Source organism: Sciurus carolinensis, chromosome 16, assembly GCF_902686445.1.
Source record: "Sciurus carolinensis chromosome 16, mSciCar1.2, whole genome shotgun sequence".
NCBI classification, from domain to species: Eukaryota; Metazoa; Chordata; class Mammalia; order Rodentia; family Sciuridae; genus Sciurus; species Sciurus carolinensis.
In genome coordinates, this window is record NC_062228.1 from 50,091,107 (window position 1) to 50,112,557 (window position 21,451).

General features: G+C 53.5%; 1 protein-coding gene and 1 non-coding gene across 3 annotated transcripts in view; one reads left to right on the plus strand and one right to left on the minus strand.

The window, feature by feature from the left end:
* Positions 1 to 21,451, plus strand: part of Sptbn4 (spectrin beta, non-erythrocytic 4) — a 74,777-nt gene that overhangs the window by 17,747 nt on the left and 35,579 nt on the right. For both annotated transcript variants that reach the window (XR_007105452.1, XM_047529002.1), the window contains exons 5-17: positions 1,609 to 1,700; positions 2,473 to 2,553; positions 4,188 to 4,303; positions 6,354 to 6,466; positions 6,553 to 6,740; positions 6,814 to 6,931; positions 7,205 to 7,363; positions 8,121 to 8,423; positions 9,150 to 9,300; positions 12,367 to 13,303; positions 14,642 to 14,779; positions 17,424 to 18,174; positions 19,569 to 19,771. Coding sequence is in view for 1 of the 2 variants with exons in the window: in XM_047529002.1 (XP_047384958.1) it covers positions 1,609 to 1,700; positions 2,473 to 2,553; positions 4,188 to 4,303; positions 6,354 to 6,466; positions 6,553 to 6,740; positions 6,814 to 6,931; positions 7,205 to 7,363; positions 8,121 to 8,423; positions 9,150 to 9,300; positions 12,367 to 13,303; positions 14,642 to 14,779; positions 17,424 to 18,174; positions 19,569 to 19,771 (3,350 nt within the window). In the remaining variant the exon portion in view is untranslated. The remainder of the gene's footprint in view (positions 1 to 1,608; positions 1,701 to 2,472; positions 2,554 to 4,187; positions 4,304 to 6,353; positions 6,467 to 6,552; positions 6,741 to 6,813; positions 6,932 to 7,204; positions 7,364 to 8,120; positions 8,424 to 9,149; positions 9,301 to 12,366; positions 13,304 to 14,641; positions 14,780 to 17,423; positions 18,175 to 19,568; positions 19,772 to 21,451) is intronic.
* Trnag-ccc (transfer RNA glycine (anticodon CCC)) lies at positions 11,440 to 11,512 on the minus strand. The gene has a single exon. It is a non-coding gene; the product is annotated as a tRNA-Gly (tRNA).

A 21,451-nucleotide genomic window follows, 5' to 3' on the forward strand; every position in this document is an offset into this window, starting at 1 on the left:
CTAGATTTTCTGTGCCACTAGAGTGTTCCCAACACCCACCGAGCCGCAGGCAGCAGTGAACAAAGTCGGTAAACGTGGCTGCACCCTGGCAGTGGGGAGACGGTAAACCTCCCGAGCAATGAAACGTGTGGGTGGCGAGGAGGTACCAGAGCAGGCCAGGAGGGCGTGGGATTTGGATGTGCGCTGAGATTTAAAACCAAGTGGCAGGCAAAGGCCTCACTGAGCCCTTTAGTAAAGACCTGAGGGAGAGCTGGGCACGGTGGCACAGGCCGTAATCCCAGAAGCTCTGGAGGCTGAGGCAGGAGGATGGCAGATTCAAAGCCAGCTTCAGCAGTGTTTCAAGGACCCGCTCTAGATTTTCTGTGCCACTAGAGTGTACCCAACACCCACCGAGCCGCATGCTTTCAAGGCCCTAAGCAACTCAGTGAGACCCTGTCTCTAAATAAAATATTTAAAAAGGGCTGGGGATGTGACTCAGTGGTTAAGTGCCCCTGGGTTCCATCCCTAGTACCAAAGGGTAGAGGGGAAGACTTAAGGGAGAGAGAGCCTGGTGTGGAGGTGCCTGCCTGTAGTCCCAGTGACTCAGGAAAACTGTGACAAGAAGATTGCAAGTTCAAGAGCAGCTTAGGCAACTTGGTGAGAACCTATCTCAAAATAAAATAAAAGGACTGGGGACATAGCTCAGTGGTAGGGTTCTTGCCCACTATGTGTGAGGTCCTGGGGTCAACCCCAGTACTGAAACAAACAAACAAACATACAAAACAACCCAAAATACAAACAAAGACCTGAGCCAGGGAAGGTACAGTGGTGCAGGCTTGGAATCCCAGCCATTCAGGAGGCTCAGCCAGGAGGATGGTGAATTCAAAGCCAGCCTCAGCAATTCAGTGAGGCTGTAAGCAACCTAGGGAGACCCTGTCTAAAAATAAAAAATAAAAAGGGCTGTGGAAGTGGCTTAGTGGATGAGAGCCCATGGTACAAAAACAAAACAAAACAAAACAATCTGAAGGAGGAGTGGAGTCATGCAGGGATTTGGGAATTTGGGGGAAAGATGTCCCAGGCAGAGGGATAATCAGTGTGAAGACACCAAGATGGGGACCAGGGTGATCTGGCAAAGATGCCAGTGGGTTCTAGGGAGCAGAGAGCTGTTGAGGTGGGGTCCTGGCCTGAGCCGGGAGGTCAGGAGGACTTGCCCTTTACCTGAGAGGACTGGGGCCTCAGAGGGCTTTGAGGAGCGAGGCAGGGTCTGACTTGACAATTCCCAGGTCCCTCTCCCTGCCACATGGGGTGGAGACTGTGGCCTGGGGCCAGAGAGGTCAGCATGAAGGCCACCACACTAGCTCAGGTAGGAGAGGACAGTGGCTTGGACCTGGACAGTGGCCCGGACACTCAGTTCAGAGGCTTCCCTGGATGTGCGACCTGAGTCCACCACCACTTCCCCCAATTGTGGGTCTCCTGGTTCACTCCAGAGCTCACACTCCTGAACCCCCACCTCGACCCTGCCTAGAGCTGCCCCCCGTCACCTGCCATTCTCCCTGGTGGCAAGATGCAGGGGACCACCCAGTCCCAAGCCCTGTAGGCCCTGGTCGCCATGTTTTTGTATCCTCCCAGATTCAAGTCATCAAAATTGAGACCGAGGACAACAGAGAGACGCGCTCGGCCAAGGACGCTCTGCTCCTGTGGTGCCAGATGAAGACGGCCGGGTGAGCCCCCTCCTCAGGGGCGGTGGGCCTTTGAGACAAGAGAGCTCAGGTGGAACCTGTGACCTCAGGGTCAACTGAAACTCAATCCGATGAGCTGGTCAGAACGAATGATGACCACTTCTCTCAACTCGCCAAACAAGCTGGGAGGCCGGGTTCAGAGCAGGACTCCCAGGCAACTCGGGGAGCAGTGCAGGAAAGCAGGGGGCTGTCCCTGGCCTCCGCTTCTCTCTGACCCTTGCCCCTTCTTATCCTGCCTCTCTGGAGATTCCTCGGGCACCTGTGTGGCGCCCCTACCCTGTGTTCAAGCCCTGGCCACCCGGCCTCGGAGAACGGCCACGCCTCCATCTGGGAGGGCCCTGCAGGGCTCGGCCTGGGCAGCCACGTTCAGGGTCCTGGGAGAAGCTGGGGTGGGCCCAGGCTCTAGTGCGCGTGTCCCTGGGCCCCAGCCCTCTGCCCAGCTGCCTTCTGGAGAGCAGCCCCAGAAGGAAGGCGGCGGGCAGGCTGGGGTGGAGGCGGGCTGTTTGGCTGCCATGCCTCTGGGGCCGTCTGTCTGTGATGCACGCGTCCGTCTTCTCTGTTTTCCCAGTGACCACCACCCGCCCTTTCTCCCTCCCTCCTTTCTCTCCACATCTCTCTCCCTCTCCCCGCTCTCCTCGCCTCCCTTTGCCTCTTTTTCTCTGCCCTGTCTTTGTTCGTCTGTCCGTCCTGTCTATGGATGTGTCCATCCATCCATCTTTCCACGCCCTTCCTCCCTCTCTTTCCCTCTCTGCAGTTACCCGGAGGTAAACATCCAGAATTTCACCACCAGCTGGCGGGATGGCTTGGCCTTCAATGCCCTCATCCATCGGCACAGGTACCACCTGGCCATGTCCCCCAACTGCTGCCCGCCTGCATGTGTGTCCTTAGAGTCCGCGCACAGAGGGCCCGCCCTTCGCCGGTGCGCATGCGTACACGTTCACCTCCTCTTGTGTTCCTGCCTTTCACATTGTCACACAGGTATACACACACACACACACACACACACACACACACACACACATACTCCTGCCTAGGCCACATACCCTGTGCGCACCAGGACACATGTGTGCTATTGCACAGATGTGTGCATGCATATGCGGTTGCCTAGGCACAAACACAGCCAGAACCTACTGCTTAGATGTCCCAGGGTGGGGAGCTCACGATGCTGTGATTGGTCCATTCTGGTGTGTATGTGGTGCTTTCCCATCTCCCTCCTCGAGTGGTACATATACACAATGGAATATTATTCAGTCATAAAGAAGAATGAAACTATGGCATCTGGTAAATGGATGGAGCTGGAGAGCATCATGCTCTGTGAAATAAGCCACCCCCCCAAAAAAAAAGGTCAGATGTCCTCTCTGATTTGCGATGCTAACACACTGAGGAGGTGGGGGATAGGGAGGGACAGAAGTATTTTGGATTAGACAAAGGAGAATGATGGGGAGAGGGAGTGGGAAGAGGAAAGACAGTGGAATGAGTCAGACGTTACTGTCCTATGTGCATATACCAATGTCATTCTACACCATGTACAACCAGAAGAATGAGAAAGTATACTCCATATATGTGTGATATGCCAAAACGCATTCCACTGTCATGTACAACTAATAAGAACAAATTAAAAAATATTTTTTAAAAAGGAAGTCCCTCCTCGAGGGGAGCTCCTGAGTCCCCCTTCCCAGTTCCCTGCACACTCACATATTCATACCTCAGGGCCTGGCCCAAACCCACTGAAGGTCAGACACCCACAAAAAGTATGCCATGTCATGATTGTCCACGTGACAGATTGGGGAGACCGAGGCCTGAGGCTGGAGGAGCTTGGTCAGGTATGGCAGAGGCCAGTGCGCGCCTTAGCCTGCTGGGGCCCCGTGTTCCCCCAGACCCTGGCCTCTCACACGAACACATGCTCATCTGCACGGGGAGGCCCAGACGCCCTCCTCGCCGGCCGCGGAAACTGCGAGCTGAAGCCTGGGCTTGTGCTGACCACGGCAGCGTTCGCCAAGCGAGTCGGTAAACGGCTTCGCGCTAGAGCTCCTCACCAAGGCACCGAGTGTTCGGTGACCTGCGAGGCCTCCGCTGTGATCATCCCTGTTTTGCAACTGAGGAAGCCAAGGCACAGGGAAAGGAGGCACGTGCCCAGTGGAAGTTGGGATGGGGCTCAAACACCAGCCGGTGGTCCCCGGGCCTGACCCTTGTGGTCACTGCACAGTAGTGTGTGACACAGGACAGGGCTGTAGACACTCGTGTTGTTGGGCACACGGGCTGACCCCCCACCCTGTGCCCACAGGCTGGCTCACACGTCGGGTGTGAAATGCACACACGCCTTCGCAGGCTCCTCACACACAGGCGCAGGCTGCCAGCACGCCCAGCACTCCCCTTTGCTGGGTGACCCCTCGGCCCTGGCCCTGGGTGGGGCTCAGACAGGATGCTCTTGGCCTGCCTGCTGCCTGCCCGCTCTGTGTCCCTGCCCAGGCCCGATCTCGTGGACTTCAGCAAACTCACCAAATCCAACGCCAACTACAACCTGCAGAGAGCCTTCCGCACGGCTGAGCAGCACCTGGGGCTGGCGCGCCTGCTGGACCCTGAGGGTGAGCCCTGCACGGCCTGGCCTGGGCCGCTGCTTCCCAGGACTCCCAGCTCCACAGCTGTCTCCATCCCGAGCCCTAAGGCCATTGCAATCCACCTCCCTCCCCTTCCCCGTCTCCAGCCTCTCCCCCTTCCCACACCCACATCCCTCCCTCTCTCCATCCCCAACCCCAACCCCATCCCCACTGCAATCCCAGCTAACCCCCTCTCCCCATCACTAACTCTCTACCCAACCCCGTCCTCCACCATCTCCTCCAGACCCGAATCCCTTTCCCTGAATCCCAGCTCCAAACCCAACACCACCTCCCATCCATTCTCAAAATTGTCCCCATCCTCCAACACATCTTCAAATTCCAACTCCATTCCTGAGCCCATATCCAGTCCCTTGTCTAGTCTCATCCACAGCTCGACTCCTACCCCATCTCAGTCTGTTCTCACCCCCACCCCTGACTTCAACCTCGCTCCCAGTCTGTGGTCCCTCACAACACCACCCCCATCTCTGAGGTAATGGCTGCTCCCTTTTTCTGAGCATCTGCTATGTGCCCAGCACGGACTGAGAATGTTATCAGAAATGTTCCCTTCCATTCTCACGCTGCCAAGCTGGGGAGAATTGAAGACTCAGAGAAGTGAAGTCACTTTCCCAGAGTCACATTGAAAAGTGGTCATCGGGGCTGGATCACCCCAGAATTCAGGGTCTCAGTGGGTCCTCTACTCTGCTTCTGAGAGCTGTATTCTGGGCTCAGTGCCTGGCATGTAGTACGTGCTCATGGATGTCAGTCTCAAGAGGTGGCAAAGAACAAGGGACAAGAAAAATCTGCATTTGATGAGAAACTTTAAATGAGATCAGGATTTGTTGTGTGCCTCCTGTGTGCCAGTATATTTTTTTGAATATTACAGTGTTCCTAGGAATCAGGAACCATTATTCTTGCTATAACAGTGGGGAAACTGAGGCTCAGAGAGGTTAAGTTCATTTTCTAAGGACATAGAGCAAGTGGCTGAGATTCAAGTGCAGGCTGCCTCCAAAGTCTAGGTCCTTGATTTTATACCTCATTCATTGCTCTTATAATTAGTGTATATTTATTAAGCTCCTGTTGCATGCCATGCAGAAACCATGGTTTAAGAAAGGACAGGCATAGGGGTTGTGGCTCCGTGATAAGTGCTTGCCTAGCACGTGTGAGGCATTGGGTTTGATCTTAAGCACCACATAAAAATAAATAAAAGTATTGTGTCCATCTATAACTAAAAACCAAAAATTGAAAAAAAAAAAGACAGGCATAGTTTCTGTCTCCTTGGAAGTCAGACTCTAGATAACCATGTACTCACATCCCTAAATATTAATTATAACTTGTGATGACTTCTGGGAAAGGAGTGATAAGATGTTATGAGAGAAAAAACTCGAGGAGACCAGCTGTAGGCAGGGTGAATGAGGAGGCTTGTTTGAGGAAATTTGAGTTCAGCCCTGAGTAGGATTTAGGCAGAGAAGGGAATGGTATTAGAATGGCATTTGCAAAGGCCCTGAGGTAGAAGGTAGTATGGTGTGTTCAAGGGATAATTACAGGGGAGGATCACAGCTTGAGTCGTGTCAGGCACTTAGGGAGACCCTGTCTCAAAAGATGAAAAGATCTGGGGATGCGACTTAGAGTTCAAGCCTGCTTGAGTTCAATCCCTAGTACAAAAAGAAAGAAAAGAAAAGGATAAAAACAAAAAACAAAGAAAGAAAAGCAAAGAAAGGAAGGACAGGGACATGGCCATATAGATGCATAAGTTAGTCTTAAGAAGGAGGAGGAGGGGTGGAAGAGGAGGAAAGGAGGGGAGGAGAGAGAGAAGAGAGAAAGGCAGAAGAGACAAGAGAGAAAGAGACGTGGAGTGGGGGAGAGAGAGAGAATGGATCAAAAAAATAATTACAGATAATTGATCCTTGGCTTATCTATGTCAGGCAGTATTTAATCCTATGAGGCAGATCTCCTTGGGCAGATACAAAAACTGAGAAACCGAGATCCCAAGACCACACGATTGGCAGGAGTCATTACATGCCCCCCCTTCACCCCCCAGATGTGAACATGGAGGCTCCGGATGAGAAGTCCATCCTCACCTACGTGGTCTCTTTCTACCACTACTTCTCCAAGATGAAGGCTCTGGCTGTGGAGGGGAAGCGGATTGGGAAGGTATAAGAGTCAAAAGATGGGGTGGGTGGAGCCTGGGAACCCCACATGTGGCATGAGGCTGGCCTGAGCCTCCTTTGCTGGGTCAGGTTCTGGACCAGGTGTTGGAGGTAGGGAAGATCATAGAGCGCTACGAGGAGCTGGCGGCTGAGCTGCTGGCTTGGATCCACCGCACCGTGGGCCTCATCAGCAACCAGAAGTTTGCCAACTCGCTGAGTGGGGTGCAGCAGCAGCTCCAGGCCTTCACAGCCTATTGCACGCTGGAGAAGCCCGTCAAGTGAGAGCCAGCACAGAACGGGGGTGGCGGCTAGAAGCATCAGGACAAGGCTCCTGAGCTCATGCCCCTTCAGGTTTCAGGAGAAGGGGAACCTGGAGGTATTGCTCTTCAGCATCCAGAGCAAACTGCGTGCCTGTAATCGTCGCCTCTTTGTGCCTCGGGAGGGCTGTGGCATCTGGGATATCGACAAGGTGAGGTTGTGGATGAGGAGAGAAACAAGATTGCTTTGTGTAGTTGTATAGGTTGTGCACTGCTCAAGGGAGCCATAACGTAACCATCATGGATTGGCTATGATTCTGACAATTTTCCAGCCGTAGTATCCCTGAGGAAGCAACTTTTATTTTTTCTAATTTTCATAAAGATGCCATATATACTATGAGTGGCCTCAGTCACAGAAATGAGGTCTGTTAAATGTGTGGGGGGGAAGTTTTTGGAATCTGACTACCTCCTCTTGTCACCTCTAGGCATGGGGCCAGCTAGAGAAGGCAGAGCATGAGCGGGAGGCTGCCCTGAGGGCTGAGCTGATCCGGCAGGAGAAGCTGGAACTCCTGGCTCAGAGGTTTGACCACAAGGTGGCCATGAGGGAGAGCTGGCTGAATGAGAACCAGCGCCTGGTCTCTCAGGTACAGGTCTAGGGCTTGGCTCCGGGGGAAAGGGAGGGAGGACAGGGCTGATGTCTCTGAGGCTACAAAGGGAGACTTGATCTCCTAAGCAACAGAGAAGGGCTGGATCAGTCTCCTAGGTAATAAATGAGGGCAGGCAGGGAACCCCAAGTGATTGGTGGGTGAGGGGAGTGGGTCTGATCTCCAAGGTAACAGGAGAGTGAGGCTGGTCTCCAGGGTAACTCGAGAGGGCAGAATTCATCTCTTTGAAAATAGGGGGAGTGTTCAACTCAGCTCTTAAGTGAGAAGGAGGTTGTATCTGTTGTCCAGGATAACTTAGGAGGGTAGAACTTTTTTCCTAAGTAACAAAATAGTGTAGACCTGGTCTCCAGTCTCCAGAACTATGGAAATATGGGGCATGTTTCCTGGGTAACAAGTTAAGGGTTAGCAATGTAACAGGTCTCCAGGGCAACTGGGAAAGGCAGGCTGGTCTCTAGAGTAACAGGGGAGGATGGGACCGGTTTCCAGAGTAGAAGGGGAAGTGGCACTGAGTTTCAGGGTAACTGGAGAGGATTTGGCTGGTTTCCAGGGCAACAGAGGAAAGTGGGACTGGTCTTGAGGTAACTGGGAAAGGCTGACTGGTCTCTCAGGCAATGAGGCAGGCAGGCCTGGTCCCTCAAGGGCAATGGAGGGGAGGGGTTCCAGGGTCACTCAGGGTCAAGGTAACAGGTGCTGCTGAGGCAGCACAGGTGAGAGTCTGTGGCCTACACTGCCCCAGGACAACTTTGGGTATGAGTTGCCAGCAGTGGAGGCAGCCATGAAGAAGCATGAAGCGATCGAGGCAGACATTGCAGCCTATGAGGAGCGGGTGCAGGGCGTGGCAGAACTGGCCCAGGCATTGGCAGCCGAAGGCTACTATGATGCCCGGCGAGTGGCAGCCCAGCGTGACAGTGTCCTGCGACAGTGGGCCCTGCTGACTGGGCTGGTAGGCGCCCGGCGGACCCGGCTTGAGCAGAATCTGGCCCTGCAGAAGGTCTTCCAGGAGATGGTCTACATGGTGGACTGGATGGAGGAGATGCAGGTGAGGATCAGCACAGGGGCCAGGGATGGCGGTGGGTGTCAGGAGGACAGGGAGGCGGGTGGACCCTGCAAAACTGTCAAAAAGGTGGAAATGGTGGGGGAAAGACAGAAAAGGAAAAAGAGAAAGCCAGAGAGGACGAGAGAGAGTAATAGACATAGGGTTAGACGAGAGAGGCAGAAAGAGAACAAGGGAGAGAGACAGAGACAGAGATGAGATATAAAAAAGAGAAATGCAGAGATGGAGAAATCCAGGGACAGAGACAGATTAATCCAGAGGGAGATAGTGACAGTTTGGGAGAGAAAGAGAAATAAAAGAAAAAGAGTGAGCCAGACCCAAGGGGCAGAGGAAATATCGACTTCCACAAAGAATGAGCAGGGAGAGTCAATTTGAGAGAGACGCCTGCCAGAGAGAGATGGGTGCAGAGAGACATAGGACAGAGTGACCAAGAGAATGAGATAGGAGTGGAGACGGAGCTAGAGGGGGGCGGAGAGAGAAGCAGAGAGAGATGGGGAGAGAGAGGGATGAAGGCAGATGGGACACTGTGACAGAGAAGGAGCCCGGAAACGTGGAGACGATGTGAAATGGAAGCCCTGAGGAAGAGGGACAGGGAATGACAGACACGGGGAACAAGACAGATCAGATTCCAGACAACGGCGCCCGGCAGCGGAGGGCTGAGGCCGGGGCAGGGCCGGCGCAGACGTGTGCTTAGGCTGTCCTCACTGGCAGGCTCAACTGCTGTCCCGGGAGTGTGGCCAGCACCTGGTGGAGGCGGATGACCTGCTGCAGAAGCACGGGCTGCTGGAGGGGGACATTGCTGCCCAGAGCGAGCGGGTGGAGGCCCTCAACGCCGCAGCCCTGCGTTTCTCCCACCTGCAGGGTGAGTCCAGGAGCGGGTGGGGTGGAGACTCTCCTGACAGGGCTGACAGCGGCAAGAATGACTTCCGAGAGGCGGAAGCAAGGAGCCGGTGAGCATCTGAATGGATACGAGGGCCACACGCCATTAGGGAATCCACAGGGTGGGGACTGTGCCCTGCTCAGCACCCCGAGCGGGACCCTGGACCACTACTCAGATTCTTCCGGCATTGAGAGTCTGCACTATCGGTTCACAGTTCTTGAACATTTATATACTAGACCCTTCGTGGCTTGATCTCAGTGAATAGCATTTTTTAAAAAACTGTGTAAGGGGCTGGAGGTGTGGTTCAGTGCGGGGGCTCTGGCCCAGGATGCTCGAGGCCCTGGTTTTGGTCTGCGGCATTGCAAAATGAACACCAGAAAAACTGTGTAAAGTAATGTACAGTCAGAGCCTGTTCAGCAGCGAGTGATGGAAACTCAGTTCACTTGGCGTCAGGGGTGGCGAGGAAGGTGTTTGCTTATGTAACTAAAATATCTGGGAAGGGAAGGTTGGACTTCAGGCATGGCTGAATCCGGGAATGGTTCTTGATGGTTTTAGGACTCTCTCTCTGTCCCTAGTTGTTTGTGTCGGTGTTGCTGTTGGGCAGTCCCTCCCCTTGTGCTGTAAACCTGGGGTCATTCAGCCTCATGTCGATAACCCAACAACTTAACAGGCCAGAAACCCCTTTTTCCCCCAATTGTTCTAGCAAAAGGTTCAAGGAAAACTTTCATTGACCCACCGTATCCTATCCCCGCTGCTCAGCCCATCATCGTGGCATTAGCCCCCACAAGGATTCGAACTGAGAAAGAGAGGGGTGGGAACTCCCTGCTGGAAACAGGGCACGGATGCTGATAGGCAAGACCGACTGGCACTAGAAGGTTCCCAGCTGGGTCTTTGCCTGCACCACAGGGAGCCCTGGGGCTCTCAGTAAGAGCGCTCCAGGGGCTTGTCGGTGGGATGTGGGCGTGGGCTAGGTGTTGGGGTGTGATTCTGTACTGTGTGGTTTACTGTGAACCGGAAGCTGTCAGGACATGGGGGGAATCAAATGGCCCAGCATCTCAATCATTTCGCCCAGATGGTGGGAGGAACAGGGGATTGCCCTTCATTGGCAGCCGTTATTCACCTCAGTGGGGCAAGGGGCACGTGTGGTCACTTGTGTGGTTTGCTGCGTGACCTGGGTTTTGTCTGTGGCCAGGCATGACGGTGGCGTGGTTTTGTCCTACTCCCTGCCGTCACCGCACGCCCTGTCTGAGGTGTTCTGTGAGATTTCCGGTACCCTTCAGCCGGCTGGGAGCGCTGACAGCAGTCAGGGCTGCTTTTTCTTCTTTCTCACTGATGAGGAAACTGAGGTCCCCGCCCCGGAGCTTGCAGGATGACAGAGTTTCCAACCCACCTGGGGCCGTGTCGCATCCTAAGAACAAACACTGCTGTTTCCATCCAAGCCCAGGGGAGGATATCCCCATCTTGGCTCAGCCCCCCTCACCTGCGTCACACCCAGGGAAGCTGTTGGGACTCTCTTCTTTGTCTGAAGGACGTTTGTCCCAGGAGGCTCCTTCTGTCATTCTCCTTTTGAAATTCCAGCTCCTGGAGACAACAAGTAGCATTGAGGAGGCAGCAGTGTGGGGTGTGTGCCGTCCTGGTGACTGGATAGGCCACTCATTCCTGGGTCCTCAGCCAGCTGTTTCTCCTGCCTCAGCCTCAGTTTCCTTGTCTATAAAATGGACTCAGTGAGGATACTGGTCCCATAGGATGGCTGTGAGGATTCAATGACATTGTGTCAGAGTGAGGGCTGGATACATGGAAGCTGTGTTGCTTTAAACTGTTTTCGATTGGATGCCTTGACATTTGCAAACATCCGTGAATGTCCGTTACTGCAGAAGTCCTGCATTCCCTCTAGGGCATGTCTCCCACACTTATTTGACTCAGTAAGAAATACACCTTCCTCATGACCCAGAGTTCACACACACACACACACACACACACACACATACATACACACAGATACAAAAGTTTTATAAAGCAATACAGAACTAGCTGAGCATGGTGGCACACATCCATCATCCCAGCAACCCAGAGGCTGAGACAGGAGGATCCCAAGGTCAAGGCCAGTCTTTTTTTTCCTTTTGGTGGTGCTGGGGATTGAACCCAGGGCCTTGTGCATGGGAGGCAAGCACTCTACCAACTGAGCTATATCCCCAGCCCAAGTCCAGTCCTAACAACTGAATGAGACCCTGTCTCAAAATTCCAAAAATATAAGATAAGGAAATCTGGGGATGTAGCTCAGTGGTAAAGCACTCCGGGGTTCAATCCCCAGTACCAATAATGATAATAATAATATAATGTAATAATTATTATTCTTCTTCAGTACTCCACCTTACCTCATATGTTGAATTCTGATTTTGTCTATTTTGTTCTATTCTAATTCACTAAAGAAATGCTGCCTATGACTTATTAAATAAATTTTAGAGTTGTCTAGTTACAAACCAGAGATCCAAGAGGAAGGTGAAATATTCCAGAAAAAAAAAAGAAAGTTGAGGTTATCCCTGGAGTTAGTAGAAAAGGTAACAGAGGCAGAGAACCCAGAAACATGATTTAAGAGCAAGGAAGTTTCCTTTGGTCCAACTCCGATGGAAACACAATTTACTGTCTAATATACAAATTTGAGATGCTCTGAATCCATCCGTCATTCAGCCATATCCCACCCTGTTGGCCAGGCTACAGTTGGGCTCCACCCGTGATGAACAGCGGTGAGAATACCGAGTGACCCAAGAAAGTCCTAGGCCCTGCCCTCAGGGAGCTCCTAATCAGTGGGAGACCAAACAGGTAATGGCAGCCCAGAGTAGTCAGGCTGGGGTGGGGGAAGCAGAGAAACCTGAGTCTAGAGAAGGTGCTTGCTCCAACCGTGGGGTTTCAGGAAGAGTCGCCCGAAGGAGGGGAGGCGTGACATGGCCACTGATGAAGTCAAGCCAAGGACAGGGTAGGTAGCCCGCATCGCACCACCTTCCCCTGGGCTCGTGCCTGACCTGGGACCCTCCCCTTCTCCTGGCCCAGGCTACCAGCCCTGCGACCCGCAGGTCATCTGCAACCGCGTGAACCACGTGCACGGCTGTCTGGCGGAGCTGCAGGAGCAGGCGTCGCGGCGTCGCGCGGAGCTGGAGGCCTCGCGGAGCCTCTGGGCGCTGCTGCAGGAGCTGGAGGAGGCGGAGAGCTGGGCGCGCGACAAGGAGCGCCTCCTAGAGGCGGCGGGCGGCGGCGGCGGCGGCGCGGCAGGTGCGGCGGGTGGCGCGCACGACCTGTCCAGCACCGCGCGCCTCCTGGCGCAGCACAAGATCTTGCAGGGCGAGCTGGGCGGGCGGCGGGCGCTGCTGCAGCAGGCCCTGCGGCGTGGCGAGGAGCTGGCTGCGGCCGGCGGCGCCGTGGGCCCGGGCGCCGAGACGGTGCAGCTGGCGGGCCTGGCGGAGCGTGCGGCAAGCGCGCGGCGCCGCTGGCAGCGGCTGGAGGAGGCGGCGGCGCGGCGGGAGAGGCGGCTGCAGGAGGCCCGGGCACTGCATCAGTTTGGCGCCGACCTCGACGCCCTGCTGGACTGGCTTCGCGACGCTTACCGCCTGGCAGCCGCCGGCGACTTCGGCCACGATGAAGCGTCCAGTCGCCGCCTGGCGCGCCAGCACCGCGCTCTCACCGGGGAGGTGGAGGCGCATCGCGGGCCGGTGGGCGGCCTGCGGCGCCAGCTAGCAACACTGGGGGGCGCCAGCGGTGCCGGACCTCTGGTGGTGGCACTACAGGTGCGTGTGGTGGAGGCCGAGCAGTTGTTCGCTGAGGTGACCGAGGTGGCCGCGCTGCGGCGCCAGTGGCTGCGGGACGCGCTCGCCGTGTACCGAATGTTCGGCGAGGTGCACGCGTGTGAGCTGTGGATCGGTGAGAAGGAGCAGTGGTTACTCGCCATGCGTGTGCCGGATTCCCTGGACGACGTTGAGGTGGTACAGCACCGGTGAGCACTGCGCTTGTAGAACTCCCGGGTTCCTGTCCCCCGCGAGACCCCTCTGGGGTCCACAGTTCACATGTTCTCTCAGGTGGACCCAGAGGTTCCAATCTCAGCTTCACTCGTGTCCAGCTTTGTGACAGTTCTGTAACTTGCCTAACCTCTCTGAACCTGTTTGCCCATTTGTAAAATGGTGTTGATAAGAGTCCAAAGTCACAGGCTTGTGAACAGAAAGCCAGTACATATCCATGAAACACTTAGCAAATGCCTGGGGTACAGGGAGCACTCCACCTACATTTGCTATTATTACTATGAGGTTCATATACACCTGGCATGAAATTACCCACCTAAAGTCCTCCACCAATACCCAACCTCACCCTGCCCCGGGACTAGAGATGCACAAATGCCATTTCTAGCTAATAAAATAGCTCCAATCCTTGTCACTTTTGCTTCTCTCACCTGCTTTACACTTCTTCATAGCCATCCCCCTGTGACATGTCACACACTGATTTGTGTGCTGGCTGACAGCCACCAGTGTTAAATTCGTGGGTGAACAATGCCTGCTTTCCCTCTGCCCCTGTCCTCTGAGCCTCCTGTCTATCCATCTGTGCATTCAGCAGGAGTGTATTGAGTGCTTGCTCCACTCCAGGTCTTGTGCTGGAAACAGGCTGCCCCTTGCCCAAACCATAGCCATAGCTGCCCAGCTGTTTTAAACCAGGGAGAACCCAATTTAAAAAGATCTAGCCTGCCATGTGGCAGGCAGGGTGGAGGGGGTGAGAGGGGTGTCTGGAAACCCAGAGAACCAACTGGGTTGGGGGCTCAGATGGCAGGGGACAGGCCTGGGCCAGAGCAGGAGACCAAGAGGACAAGTCATGGACTGACAGGCTAGGTTATTGTTCAAAACAAAACCCAGGGGTCAGATCTGAGGGATAGTGGGACAGTCCCCTGGCTGTGGATCCAGAGAAAGACCAAGATCATGGGGAGATGTTGTCACAAGGCTGAGTCACAGTGGGTCTGAGAGCCCCAGGGAGGTATTTAAGGTTGGAGACAAGTTCACAAGGAAGGAGGTGGAGGCTGAGGTGAGATGTGGAGGCCTGGGATTCAGGGGCATGGATGGAGTCTGTGGGGAGGGTGGGATGGCTCTTTGGGGTGTGAGGGAAGACTTGGGGACCCAGGACAGAGTGCTGAGGAATCTAACATTTAAGCAGGCAGTAGAAGAGGAGGAGCAAGCATAGGCGCCTGAGCAGTGAGGCTGTAGAGCCAGGAGCAGAACCAGGAGAAGCAGGCCAAGAAGTGGGCAGGTCCCTGGGGGCCAGGCCTCTGAGCACCTCTGTCCTCCTTCTGCAGATTCGAGAGCCTAGACCAGGAGATGAACAGTCTGATGGGCCGAGTCCTGGATGTGAACCACACGGTCCAGGAGCTCGTGGAAGGGGGTCACCCCAGCTCAGATGAGGTGCGCTCCTGCCAGGACCACCTCAACAGTAGGTAGGTGGGGCTGGGGCTTCTCCCTATCTCATATCAGTCACTCAATCATAGAAATCAAAGATGTGTGATTTCAAACCCCTGAGATGTTAATGAAGAATGCATTTCAGTTGACTGCTGATTTGTTCAGAAAGGATTTATTGTATATCCACTATCTGCCAGTTTTTCCAAGCACTGTATTTTTAAAATATTTTTTAGTTGTCAATGGACCTTTATTTAATTAATTTATTTATTTATATGTGGTGCTGAGAATAGAACCCAGTGCCTCACACATGCCAGGCAAGCGCTCTACCTCTGAGCCACAACCCCAGCTCCCCAAGCACTTTAGGTACCTTGTTTCATCTCCCAGTATCCCAACTTCCACAATGAAGCTTCAGAATTTAGAACTCTTTAAGAATAGCAATGAAGTAATCTTTTCTCCTGAGACAACCAGTAATTCTCTGTATGAGTAGGGTTCATAGATGGGGATGCAGAACTGAAGAGGTGAAATCCAGCCAGGCATGCTTCTAGTCCCAGCTCCTTGGGAAGCTGAGACAAGATGATCACTCAATCCCAGAGGTTCTAGGCCAGCCTGAGCAACAGAGTAAGATCCAGTCTCAAAACAAACAAAAAACAAAGAAAACAAACAAAAAACAAAGAAACGGACCCCAAGACATGAAATTGTCATCAAGGATTATCAATCTAATAAGTAGGAGTCAAACCCAATTCTGTCTGAATCCAGAGCTGGGGTTCTTTATCACGTATTTTCAGTCTTCCCAGCAATCCTATGGGATAGAAATTGTCCTATGTAAATATGGCTCAGAGAGATGAAGATACTGACCCAAAGTCACACAGCAAGTTAGGGAAGGAAGCATGGATTTGAAGTTGAATATGTTTGACTCCAGAGACTGCCTCCCCCTCCCCCGCCCGCCCCAGTGCTGAGAATGGAACCAGGCCTTGCGCATGCTAGGCAAGTGCTCCACCACTGAGGTAGGCCCTCATCCCCCAAAGACGCTCTTAACTGCTGTCTTGTAAAATTCCAATATCATGAAATTTAAAAGCCTCTGTAGCTTTGACAGTCCCACAGCATCGGGACCTAAAAAGACAACAACAATACTAAATTACAGTATTTAGTGAGATCTGTATGCCAGGTGCTAGCCATATGCTCTCCTTGAACATGAAATGAAGAGGACATTATTGTCCTCATTTTCCAGATGAGGAAACCAAGGATCAGAGAGGGAAATTATTTACCCTAGGTCATGTGGGGAATCTGGCCAGAACAGAACTTGAACTCAAGTTCCTCCTATTTAGACTCCTCATATCTCCCCTATTTAGTGTGTCCATTCTAGAGAAGACAGAGTTAAATAAACAAACAAATGATCAAGATATTAGAAAATAGTAAAGCTTTATGGAAGAAAGGGAGTGACCTGGTAGAGCATGCCCAGGACTGGGGGGAAGGCAAGGGAGGGCAGAGAATATTCTAGGCAGCAAGCGTAGCCTAGGCAATGTCCCTGAGGCGGAAAACGGCTTCATGTCTTCCCAGAGATTGTCCTTGCTCAATGGTAGTAGCCAACAAGTACTGCTATAAGAACTTCATAAATTGTAACTCGTTTGACCCTTACACAGTCTCTCTCTGAGGTAGGCGCTGTGTTCAATAGCTATTTGTTGGACCCTGATGTTGTCAGCTACCAAGTTTGCACACTCTGGCCTCAGAGCCCCTTTGCTCTCATAAAAAACCATTGAGAAAAAAACAAAACGAAACATTGAGGACCCAAAGAGTTTGTTTTGGTGACTTTAATCTATCAATGCATACCGTCTTAGAACTTAATACTAAGAAATTTTAAACTGTTGTCATTAAAAATTAATAAACCTATTTTGGGAGGAATACTGGGGATTGAACCCCGGAGTGTTGCACCACTGAGCTATATTCCCAGTCCTTTTTATTTCTTAATTTTTAGGCAGGTTCTCACTAAATGACTAAGTGAGGGTCCTGCTAAGTGACTGACTGGTGCTGGCCTCCAACTTGCCATCCTCCTGCCTCAGCCTCCTGAGTAACTGAGATTACAGGCATACACCATCCGCCCAGCTATAACAATTAATAAATAAGTTTATGTTTGTTTTTCTGGTACTGGGAATGGAGCCAGGGTCTGGGGCATGCTAGGCAAATGTTCTACTTCTGGGCCACACCCAGAGATAGAACCCAAAGTACCTGTTTTTCAGTTACTTTTCACTTTATTTTGTATTTCACGGAAAATATAGTGAAAAGAGTGCCATTGTTTTGTGCTTTTGCAAATCTCTTTAATGTCTGGCTTGAGAAAGAAGCTTGGCTCTCAGAGCTGCTTCTACATTCATTCTCTGACATGTGACCTCTGGAAGACTTCACCGAACCCCGGGAGAGGAGAGTGACTGGCAATGGCATCCTGGTGTGATTGTGAGGGTCATGGGATCTTCTCATACTACACGTTGAGAACCGCTGCTCTGAGCGAATGTGCCGGGTGGCGGTCCATTTTACACAGGCAGAAGCTAGGGCTCAGTATGATAAAGGGACTTTCCAAGGTCTAACAATGGCTGACTGGCCAGGGACAGGATTCCGTGGGTGGGTGGGTCCTCCCCGTCCAAGAGGAGTCCCTGCCCTCCTCAAGTCGTTCTCTTTCTTTCCCCTGGGCAGGTGGAACCGCATCGTGGAGCTGGTGGAACAGCGCAAAGAGGAGATGAGTGCGGTGCTGCTGGTGGAGAACCACGTGCTGGAGGTAGCCGAGGTGCGCGCCCAGGTGCGCGAGAAGAGGCGCGCGGTGGAGAGCGCACCCCGCGCGGGCGGCGCCCTGCAGTGGCGTCTCAGCGGCTTAGAGGCTGCTTTGCAAGCTCTCGAGCCGCGCCAGGCGGCCCTTCTGGAGGAGGCAGCCCTGCTGGCCGAGCGATTCCCCTCGCAGGCAACGCGGCTTCACCAGGGCGCGGAGGAACTGGGTGCCGAGTGGGGCGCGCTGGCCAGCGCAGCTCAGGCCTGCGGCGAGGCGGTGGCGGCGGCCGGGCGCCTACAGCGTTTCCTGCATGACCTGGACGCTTTCCTGGACTGGCTCGTGCGCGCCCAGGAGGCGGCGGGCGGCGGCGAGGGGCCACTGCCCAGCAGCCTGGAAGAGGCGGACGCGTTGTTGGCGCGCCACGCTGCGCTCAAGGAGGAGGTCGACCAGCGCGAGGAGGACTATGCGCGCATTGTGGCGGCCAGCGAAGCGCTGCTGGCGGCAGACGGCGCCGAGCTCGGCCCAGGCCTGGCGCTCGACGAGTGGCTGCCACACCTCGAACTTGGCTGGCACAAACTGCTCGGCTTGTGGGAGGCGCGCAGGGAGGCGCTGGTCCAGGCGCACGTCTACCAGCTCTTCCTGCGCGACCTACGCCAAGCGCTCGCGGTGCTGCGCAACCAGGTGCCCGCTGGCGGTGCTCGGGGTGGGGGCCCAAGGCCGCGGGAGGTGGCGGGTTGGCGGGGGCGGGAGGTCAGGAAAGGCTTGGGAGGCATGGTTGCCCGGGTCACTGGGCTCGTGGCTTATTTGAGATGGGTGGGAGTGGCGGGGTAGCCATTTATCAGAAAGGCTGGATTTTGCATCATCCAATGTGAGTACGTAGGGTGTGTTAACAATTTTAGGTTCATGTTGAGTGGGCTGGCTTGGGACTTTTTGGAGGTGACAGTTTGTGGACGATTCCAAATGAGTAGTGCATTTGGATATGTATTGGCGTGGCTCCATGGATGTGTGGATTATTTGGAAAGAAATAAGAATATGAGGTTGATAGGTGATGGTTAAATAGGGTTCAAAGACGATCTGGGGTAAATAACAAGCTGAGAGGTTAGGAGAGTCAGAAAATGACTGTAGATTGATTGCATAGCTATGGGTGACCAAGATAGCAAATTGTCCTCCTTATTGGGAATGACGATGGTGGGTTCTCTGGAGAAGGTGACTGTAGCTTAAGGAACTGTGTTTGGCAATAGAACACCCAATTTTCAGATTGTCCAAAAGGAAGTACCCCAATGATCTTAGAGAGGTAACCACCTGTGCTGGTTAACTGGGCAATGCTGATCTATGAGGGGGAGTATTGTAAAGGTGTGTGTGAGGGGGTAGTGCTAGATATCCCTTGAATCATGAGGTTATTAAATATGAAGCCCTTTCTGATTCACTCATCAGTTAGAGAACTAACCCCAGAGAGGGGAAGAATTTCCTTGAGGTCACACAGCACCCAATTTAGTCCTTATCAATTAACCAAAAAATTCTCTGATGAACTGGGGTTATAGCTCAGTGGTAAGATACTTGCCTAGCATGCATGAGGCCCTGGGTTCCATCTCTAGCACCATCAAGAACAAACACACACACAAAAGTCTCCTGAGTGTCCCTTCTGTGCCAGGCACTATCTTTGCACTGGGTACATCTCAGGAGACCAATCACAAAATCCCACTCTCATAAGGTTGACATTCAAGTGCACGTGGGGGAGGGCAGTAAACAAGCTATGCGCACACATTCCATCAGGTGTATGCTATCAGAAAGAAAGCAGGGTAAAGCAGCTGCCGGGGACGCGAGGGGGGGGGGGTGATTGTTTTGGCAAGGTGGTGAGAGACCTGAAGAAAGGAAAGGTGCAGCCACGTGGTATCTGGAGGGACAGGCTGCCAGGCAGAGGGACCAGCGTGAGCAAAGGCCCTGAGGTGGGACCATGCCTGGCACGTTCGTTCCATACCAGCACGGGGAAGGAGCAGAGTGGCAAGCCAGACTGGCAACCACTCCAGGTCCTGGAAAGAAGCGGGGCTGATGCGCCTACCCCTCCGCCTTCCCAGGAGGTGGCCCTGTCTGGTGTGGAGCTCCCAGGGACAGTGGAGTCAGTGGAAGAGGCGATAAAAAGGCACCGGGACTTTCTCACCACAATGGAGCTGAACCAGCAGAAGATGCAGGTGGCCGTGCAGGCCGCCGAGGGCCTGCTGAGGCAGGGCAACGCCTACGGGGAGCAGGCCCAGGAGGCAGTGGCCCGGCTGCTGGAGAAGTAGGTCCCCCAGACCCCAGGGGCACAGAAGGTGGGGTCTTGGCAAAGGGGAAGGGTTAGGCAGACCAGGATCCACCTCCTTTTGCTCACGGTTTTGCTGCTTCTCTGCCCGTCTTGGATTTCTGTTTAATTCCATACTGTCTTACATTTCATTGAAATAGATATTTTGTGAAAAGATAACAGGAAGTTGTAAACCAGAAAGATACAGAGGATATACAATGCAAAGTTTCTCTCGAGAGCTTGCCTCAGCACAGGGACATCCCAACCTGTAGTTAACTGTGAACTCGTTAGCTGGGCCCTGGGATGCATGCTTGTAATCCCAGCGACTTCGCCAGTTCTGGGGCCGGCATCAGCAATTTAGTGAGACCCTGTTTCCAAATAAAAAAGGGCTGGAGATGATGCTCAGTATAGAGCACCCCTGAAGTCAATCCCCAGCACCCCTCCCTGGGAACCCCCACACCTCTCCAGATCCCATAGCCAGAGAGCAGGCTCAACATGGGTTCCAGCTTTCCAGAGTGGATGGTGATGTCCCCTGCCATACTGGTTGTCAAATATGTTGACTATGCTCCTGCCTGGCCCCAGGCACCCAGTTCTCTGGGAAGCACCTGGCCTGTGTTCATGTGTCTCTTTCACACTTCTCTTGCACCTCATTCTCTGCTTCTGTCACCGTCTGTCACCACTGCCCTTTTTTGTCCTTGCACTAATGGAGCAAATCATTTATTGAGCATCTACTGTGTTCCAGATGCTATTCTAGGCCTGAACAAACAGGACCGATGGTTCCCCCAAATCCCCACCTCACAGAGTGAACTTGTAGGATCTCCTTCAGACCCAGCTCTTTCTCTCATGTCACTGTCAAGTTTTCTGGTCCCCCTGGGGGCAAGATTTGTCTTGTGTCATGATCCAGCCGTAAGAAGACCCCCTCCTGTCTTCCTGTCTTCTGACGGCAAGTGAACCTTGTCAGTTCACTCCACCACTCATGCACCTGAGAGCTGAGCCCCTTTTCTGTTTCAGGCATTCTTCCCCCCAGATGCCTCTGAGATAAGGCTGGAGGTGTCTCGAGGGACCTGTGGTGGGGATCCTGGCTCTGGGGGTGAAACCCTGTGCTCTAGGCTCCCCTTTCCAGCCCGGGATCCTTCCTTTGACCCACATTGCTTGGGCACCTGCATGTGCCAGGCTCTGCAGAATGAGCAGGAGGGGCCCAGGGGACTGTCAATCCCTGGCTACTCATTCATTCCTTTCCAGTCATTCATTAATTGCTCCTTTCATCTCTCTGATTTTTCACTTAATCTTCAATCAGTTAAACACACTGAGCCCCGGCCCTGTGTGGGACAGCGCTTGGCGCACAACCTGCGAGGTCCGGGGTGAGTCCCTGTCTCCTGCACTGCAGCTCCCCGGGGACCTGGCCCAGCCTGGTGTGTGAGGTCCCTTTCTCAGCTACAGATTTTGCCCACGAGGTTCAGAGGGGAAGTAGCTTGCTCGAGGTTCCAGCCAGGATGTGACATAGCCACAGTTGCTTTCTCAGCATCACGGGGAGGAGGACTTTTCCTCATCTCTAGGACTGCTGCATGACTGGCTGGTGGAGGCCCGGAGGATTGACTGCGGATCGATTTCAGAGGCATTTCCTATTTTCTGGCTCTGCAGCCGAGTCAGGGCAGAAGGCAGTGTATCTTTCGCTGACTC